At 56.3% G+C, this 7,876-nt stretch overlaps 1 protein-coding gene across 1 annotated transcript in view; it reads left to right on the top strand.

Moving 5' to 3' along the window:
• Positions 1-3,717: 3,717 nt before the first annotated feature.
• PTGES (prostaglandin E synthase) overlaps positions 3,718-7,876 on the top strand; it is an 11,379-nt gene continuing 7,220 nt past the window's right edge. Inside the window, exons 1-2 of the mRNA XM_006768622.1 lie at positions 3,718-3,757; positions 4,398-4,494. Of these exons, the coding sequence (XP_006768685.1) occupies positions 3,718-3,757; positions 4,398-4,494 (137 nt within the window). The remainder of the gene's footprint in view (positions 3,758-4,397; positions 4,495-7,876) is intronic.

Here is a 7,876-nt window from a genome sequence, read left to right on the forward strand (position 1 = left end):
CATTATCACCCCAGGGAGAACTTGCCAACCCTATGCTTCTTGGGGTGGCATGGTGAAGGTTTACTGAGCCGGCTGGAAAGGCTGCAGTGGGGTTTAGGATAAGGTCTTACTGTTTGGTGGGGTTGGGGCTGGCCCCGCTTGAAGTTTCCCTGCCTAGGGGGCACTGGATTACCATCAACATCGGTCTTGGAGCGGCATTCATTTGCCCAATGCTTTCCTCTCCTGCATCTTGGACATAGTCCAGGCTGCTGGTTTCCGCTCCCTGTGGCCTGTTGACTTCCATTCTTAGCATTACAGTCTTTAGCAAAATGCCCTAGTTTGCCACAGTTAAAGCAGCCTCCCTTCTTTTTCCGCTGACCAGCGAGTACCATCTCCCTTAATGAGGCAGCTAATACTGCTCCCTGAACGTAGGCTGGTCCAATGCCAGCACATACATGAATATAATACTTCCATAACAAGTAGTCTCCGGGTGAGAGACAAGCCTTTGAAACAATATTAAGCCTCTGGTAACTTTCCACTATCCGTCTCAGTTCCCCTGCCACATTCATCCGCTCCCTTTCGGGAGTGGGCTCTAGGCAGTCCCGAATCAGGGACCACAGACTGAAAGTAGAGAGAGGAATTCTCCCTGGACTTCCAGCTATATAACCATCGCTAAGTTGTTTTCCTACCTTCTCCCATGCCTCTACAGTTACCTTTCCTTCCTCAGGAAACCATGGGCAGGTTTTACTTACAAAATCCAACAAATCTAAAAGCTGTTGAAACCTCACAGAACAGCCCCGTGCTTGGAGCCTCGCCTGAAGCATGGATACGTATAAATTCTTTTCCTGCGCTCCTGAATTTCCCATGTTTTACACCCGGTTATCACTAAACGTCGCTCCTTGCCTTCCATTTTACTCTCTGCATGTGCTTCACTGGAGCATCCTTTCACCTGACAACTGCAGTTCCCCCGAACTCAGGCCCCACGTTGGGCGCCACATGTGCCGGGCAGACACAGCCAAGGGTTTGGTGAGCCTGAGGGGAGGGGGGCAGCAAAGGATTAAAGAAAAGACAGACACAGAGAATAAGCTGGGTCTAGGTGGATCTCCTGTGCCTGGCTGAGGCCACAGAGAGAGACCTAGAGGGCAAGCTGAGCCTTATTCTATAGCCAGAGGTAAACAAGGTAGTGGTCACCATAGTTACAATGTTCTTGTGAGTTTCACTTGCTTTGGCAGCACTTGCTGCACTTCCTGCAGCCCCTTAGCTACCCAGATAGGATCCAGGGAGGATCATAAGGTCAAGCTTAAGTATGCTAAGAGGGCTGTGCCCTCTAAACTGGGACTTCTTTGTGGCTTTGCCAACAGGTCAGTGCAAGGCTTAACCCTATAGCCGCTCCCTATAGCTGTAGCCAGTGACCACAAACTTGGTGGCTTAAAGCAACACAAATTTGCTATCTGGAGGCCAGTTCTGGAGGCTGGAAGTCCAAAATCAATGCCGGTGGCTGAAGTCAAGGTGTCCACAGGCCGACACCTCCTCGGAGCTCTGGGAAGCCTCGGTTGCCCAGTCCCTCAGCTGCCGGAGGAGCCTGCATGCCCTGGCCCCCCTGCCTCCTCTGTGGCTGGAGGTCTGCCCCTCTCTGGCCTCCCCTCCTTCCTTTCCTCCCTCTAATGTGTCTCCCAGGACACCCAAACCTGTAGAGAGTTTTTGTAGGTTTATTTGAGCCAAACTGTTGACACCTGCCCGGGAACAAGATCTCCGGTGCTCTCGGGAGAGTAGCAGTTCTGCAGCCTCTTCAATGCACGTGAAATTAAGCAGAAACGTAAGGAAGGTGAAATGAAGGCGGGAGAGAGCCAGGTGGGGATCCGAACTGAGGAGAGTTAAGGAGAGTCTGTATTCCCTGAGGTGGTTACTGCTTACCTCTAAGGTGTGGACAGGGCTTGCTTGAGGCAAAAGACATCTTTTACTAAAAGGTTACAGGCCTGGGGTGTGACCTGCCCCGTTGGGGAGTTAGGATCAGATCACCCTGTGAGGTTTCTCTCCATAAAACACGCCCCCCCCTTTTTTTGTTTGCAAATTCTACTGCTGCTCTAGTAAGAGGACCTTTGTCATTAAGTTGGATTCACCCAAGTAATCTGGGGTCATCTCTGAATCATAATATTTTTACTTCATCCCATCGCGAAGTCCCTTTTGCCACGTCCGGTAACATAGTCACAGGCTCAGGGGACTAGGACATGAACATCTTGGGGGGTGCATTTTTTCAGCCTCCCACAAATAGCAAAGTCCCATTGACGACGGAGGGGTGGCTGAGGCTCAGGTGTGCAGGCTGAGTCGGGGGCAGATGGCTCAGGGCTCTTCACACCACCTGCCCTGATTCTCAGGAGGTGAGCACAGGGCAGAGGCAGCAGCCACCTGTGGGGGTCCTGCCCGGTGCCCCACTTTGCCGCCCCCACCAGAGGGAGGGCGCAGCCACACAGAACCATTGGACGGATGAGGAATGTCAAAGAGACAGCCCCAGGCCCCAAATGGCATCGCTCATGCTGAAAAGCCCATGATGCCAAACCTGTATTTAACACCCATCTCAGCGCAGGGTGGCCTCTCCCAGGACGTCACCTTCTGACCAGGCGGGAGGCTGCTGGTCACGCCCAGTAGAGCCCTCTGTCCCGGGGAGGGGGGGGGCTCGCTCCCCGCCTCACCCCCATGGACCGAAGAGGCAAGTCTGCCTGACAAAAGCCTTCCCCTTGGCTTCCCCCAGAGAAGGGGTGTCCCTCTCAAAGCAATCCTTTCATTTTTTTCACACTTAGCTCCCATGCCCGCCCCCCGCCCCCCTTCCTCATGTGAACAGCCTGGATTTTGTACAGCCCCTTCCCCCTGCTCGGCGGGAGGCTGCCCGATTCAGGAGTCCCGTCACAAAGCCAACTAGATCTCCAAGCTTATTCGGTTGATTTTCTTTTCTTTTCTTTTTCTTTCTTTCTTTTTTTAAAAACAGGAAACAGATTGGAAAGTGGGTGAGGATTTGCCAGGGGGCGTGGACACCCCCCAGGCGCCCCGCACCTGTGGTCAGAAGTTCTGAAAAAAAACTTCCCGGCGCCAGTTTTCAGGGTTACTCACGCGCTGTGCCATCAGGTGAGCTCCAGGCACGATGAGACTTGAGGCGCCGGGAGTGCGCTGGGCTGTCAGGACGCCGGCCCAGGCCCGGGGGGAGGGAGACCGCGCCCGTGCTCCCCCGACCTGGCGGCTCCCCGGGCAGATCTGAGCTTGGGGTGGGGTGGGGTGGGGTGGGAACCGGCGAAATAGGAGCCGGGAGCTTTCCGTGGAAATTCCCAGCTCGCCGGCCAGGTCGCTTACAAACCGCCACGGGGACTGGGACCGGGCGGGCGCTCAGCTGGGCTCCCTCGGGGTTTTCGGGAGGAATTCCTCCTCCCGTCCTGTCCTGAGCCAGACAGGAGAGCACTGGCGAGCGGGTCGCTGCTCACACTGGACTGCAGGCAGCCCGCCGCCCAGCGCCTTGTTAGACGGAGGCTGGGGCACCTGCTGCTCACCCTCCCCGGGGCCTCGGTGGAGGAGTCTTCCTGGGAAGTGTGTCCGCCCTCAACCCCTTCCTCCTCTTACTAGAGCAGCAGAATTTGCAAACAAAAAAAAAGGGAAGGGGGTGTTTTATGGAGAGAAACCTCACAGGGTGATCTGATCCTAACTCCCCAACGGGGCAGGTCACACCCCAGGCCTGTAACCTTTTAGTAAAAGATGTCTTTTGCCTCAAGCAAGCCCTGTCCACACCTTAGAGGTAAGCAGTAACCACCTCAGGGAACACAGACTCTCCTTAAACCTCCGAGGAAAGGAAGGAGGGGAGGCCAGAGAGGGGCAGACCTCCAGCCACAGAGGAGGCAGGGGGGCCAGGGCATGCAGGCTCCTCCGGCAGCTGAGGGACTGGGAAACCGAGGCTTCCCAGGAGGCGTCGGCCTGTGGACACCTTGACTTCTTGGATTCTCAGACTCGGATCTCCTGTGAGCATTCTCCAGGCCAACCTTGTCTTCTCTTTCCTAACACGCACCACCTGGTCCTTCCTGGTTTATCTGACTGTGAGCTTCTCAGGGGCAAGGACACCAGAGCCTTCGCCGTCGTTTATCATGAGCTGCTATCGGCCAGGCAGCGTATAGACAACAGAACTGGGTTTCCCGCCGTTCCGGAGGCCGGAGGCCCAAGGGCCAGGCGCTGGCAGGTCTGAGTCCGGCGACCCTCGGTGGCCGTCCTGCTCTGTGTCCAGGGACACAGACGTTCAGGCCATGGCGACCTTGTTCCCGGGGAGTCCCCAGCACTTAGCACATAGTAGGAGTTCATGGATGCCGGGGGATGGACATGTAGGTGACGGGGCCGCCGAAGGCCCAGGCGACCGGGCCGTCCGTCGAGCGCACAGTAATTGTCAGCTGGTGTATTTCAGGCTTTCGCCAACCCCGAGGATGCCCTGAGGCACGGAGGCCCCCAGTATTGCCGGGATGACCAGGACGTGGACCGCTGCCTCAGGCAAGTACTGCTGGGCCTGAGCCCGGCCCTCCTCTGCACACGGGGGTGGAGGGGGGGCATTTGGGGTCTGAGGCCCCTGCCTTCCTGACCCCCTAGGCCTGTTCGGCTTTACTCGTTGATTTGATGTCTAATTGTGGGAAAGTCACACATGTGACGGCTCAGGATCACAAGGTTAGAGGAGGGTGTTGTGTGAACAGCCAGTCTCCGGGCCCCGCCCAGTTCTGCTTACGATCGCATGCGCTGAGCTTCGTCTGGCTCACCCCCAAAGGACCGCCCTGTGCCCGCTGGCTGTGCAGCGCCTGTTGTCACAACCGCAGCGGTTGTGGCTCATCGGCTCGTCGAGGGCCCGTCCGAATCTGTCACCCCTCTGCTGAGGGGAGGACCCTGAACTGCCCCGCTGGTTCCCTGCGATGGGCAGATAGGCTGTTCTCACTCTTTCTCTTGTGAACAGACCCCTCATTTGCCTTCGTACATGTGAGCAAAACTAAGGATGAAATCCAGTGGTAGGAAATGCTGCCCGCCTGGCGCGGCTCGGTGGTTGAGCCTCGACCTAGGAACCAGGAGGTTATGGCTCGATTCCAGGTCAGGGCACAGGCCCGGGTGGCAGGCTCGATCCCCAGTAGCGGGTGTGCAGAGATTCTCTCTCATCACTGATGTTTCTATCTCCCTCTCCCTTCCTCTTTGAAATCAACAAAATATATTACAAATACATATATAGAGACAAACACACTGCCAAGCCCTAGGTGAAAATTTATGCCACATCTTGGTTTTATTTTGCGGTTCTTTTATTCCGAGGGGGGGGGGCGGGAAAACCACCCATGATTCTAATCACTGTTAACAGTTTCTTCTATCTCTTCTTTGTCTTCTAGGTCTAAATATTTTTCATAAAATTAGGCATCGTACACCTAATGGGGGGGTTCTGCTTTTTTCCAGTGAACATTATTTCATGAGCATTTCCCATGTCAGTAGATATTACTCAGAAATGATTCTTTAAAAAAAATGTGTAAAAATTCCATCAGAGACAAAGGGTGAAGGGTTAATTTCATGTCACCAGTCTCAACGTTGGACTTCTGAGCAGTTTCCTCTCTGCTGTTTTACACGGGGAACTGGAGAGTGAGGGGTGGCCCTCCGGGGATGGGGGGGTACCAGAAGTTCCTTGGAGAAGTGGGCAGGATGGGGACAAACCCTCGCATAGCGTTTCTGCATCACAGGCAGAAATGGGTGGGACATTGTAGGGTAGCAGAGAGTATTTTCTTAACAGAAGATCTGTTTTTTATTTTCTTATGATTTTCTTGGCCCTTGATAATAGCATACATACTTGTGGCTTAAAAACGACAGTAATGTGTAATGTAAGAAGTGGGATTCTTTGCTATTTTGCCTTTTCTAATGCAACTACAGTACGTGGTCCTTCAGATCTGTCTGTCACCCAGTCAACCCTTAATGCGCCTACTGTGTGCAGGACACGTGGCTGAGACGTAGTTGTGCTTCTGTGTACAGAAGCCTTACCCGTCCTCGAGCCCATCCTGGGACCCTTATCCCACCCTCACCCTGGGTTGGTTTGACCCCCTGGGCAGGGAAGGACATGAGCCGTGGAGGCAGCAGCTGCCACGGCGGGGTCGCCCGAGCCAGCTCACAGCGGCCACCAGGAGATGTTCGCTTCTCCCAGGGCTCGGCGTTCTAAGTAGCCAAGCCTACTTGCGGTGCAGGAGATTCCATCGGCTCCCAAGTGGTTGGTGATGTTCACTGGCCATGACCATGCCGGCGAGAGACAGTTCCACCGCCCAGTTCAGTTTCTTCTCCTGGTCAAGATTCCCCACCATGTGGGTGAGAGTCCCTCTAGCACGTTTTGAGCACCTCTTAGGTCGCGATGGTCTATATCCATTTGGCGAGTGTTTATTGGGGACCTGCTGTGCCCGCGCTGGGGTCCTGGTCCCCTGAGCCCCTCCTCCTCCTCCTCACTTCACATAAATAACATCCTGGAACCCTGAGGGCGCAGAGCTCAGAATCACGCATCCTGTGGTCCCCTACTGGGGAACCGGCTGGAACCAGGTTCTAGGAAGGAAGATGCCCCGGAGGTAAAAGCTGGTTAAATATTAGACCGGCCTTTACGCGGGGCGGGCGGGCGCAGTCCCGTCACCCTCCTGCATAACAGGTAGGCCCTCGGGTCCGCTTCTCGGAGGACACAGTCCCTCGCAGACGAACGCGTGCTGGGGCCCGGCGTGAGCCAGCCTTCACGTGCAGCCCCCCTTTCCAGCCAGTCCACCCCCGTCTCTGGCAATGTGCGTTTTGGGAAATTCGGAGTGTGTGGGAGGCGGCAGTGGGGGGTGCCTGAGGGACCCCAGAGAAGGAAGACAGACGCTTGACCAGCTTTGAGCTGTTGTGACTTTGGCGTGTGCAGACCTAATCAGTGAACTGCTTTGCCAGGAGATGGGCCCCCAAATCTCACCCGCCGCATTGCTTTCGGGGGTGGTGAGCCGAGGCCCAGGGAGGGCGGGAGCTCCTAGCCTGTCCACGGCACCAGCAAACGTTAATTCATTTGGCCAAGGTGGCTGAGGGCGGTCAGAAGTCCGGCGAAACCCAAAGAGGGAGAAATTAGCTTTAACACGTGTGTCCGCGTGTCCGCGTGTCCCGGACAGCACTGTGGGGAGTGACAATGGCGGAGGGGCAGCTGACTTAGCAGCTCCTGCTCGGTGACAAGCGCTTCACAGGCTCCAGCCGCTCAGCCCTGCGGGCACCTTCCCGGAGGGAGCCGCCACCTCGAGAGGGAGAAGGGGTTTGCGAGGCCGCGGAGCTCAAGCCGCCCACATGGCACCCGGCTGGCACGGCTCTGCTCCTCTAGGCCTTCCCTCCGCCCGGAGGCGCTGGACTCGGCCCTATACCCGCCTTTACCCCTAACCAGCCTTTCTGTTGCCTCAAACCTGAATTCAGGGAAAGCGCCAGCGTGTATGGAGGGCAGGGCAAGGGGAGGGGGGACCTGCCGTGGCCGCCAGCGTTGCCCTTGGGGGTACCCAGGTCTCCCTGTCCCCACCCATCACGGTCACCTGATGCTGTCAGATGCTGCTGGTGCTGCAGGCTGCTCCTGGGTGGGCAGGCGGGCGGGCGGGCCTGGTGCTGCCGCAGGACCTTCCCTGCAAGTTCAGTCTTGCGGGAACGGGCCTTGGATGGCTTCTACCTTAAAATAGCGGTGATTCTTGGGATGACAGGTTTTGCCCAAGTGTCTCTGGTACGTGACTCTGTCCATGTCTCGGTTCAGATCCCAGGCTGGGAGGAAGGGAATGGGTTTTCTTGCATCATCCCTAATTTCCCCGCGTCTCCTCTTTGGGCACCACTGTGGTTTGAGACAAACCGGAGGGAGGAGAGAGGAGGGAGGAGGGAGGGGGGA

This window comes from Myotis davidii, unplaced genomic scaffold (genome assembly GCF_000327345.1).
Source record: "Myotis davidii unplaced genomic scaffold, ASM32734v1 scaffold142, whole genome shotgun sequence".
In the NCBI taxonomy this organism is placed as follows: domain Eukaryota; kingdom Metazoa; phylum Chordata; class Mammalia; order Chiroptera; family Vespertilionidae; genus Myotis; species Myotis davidii.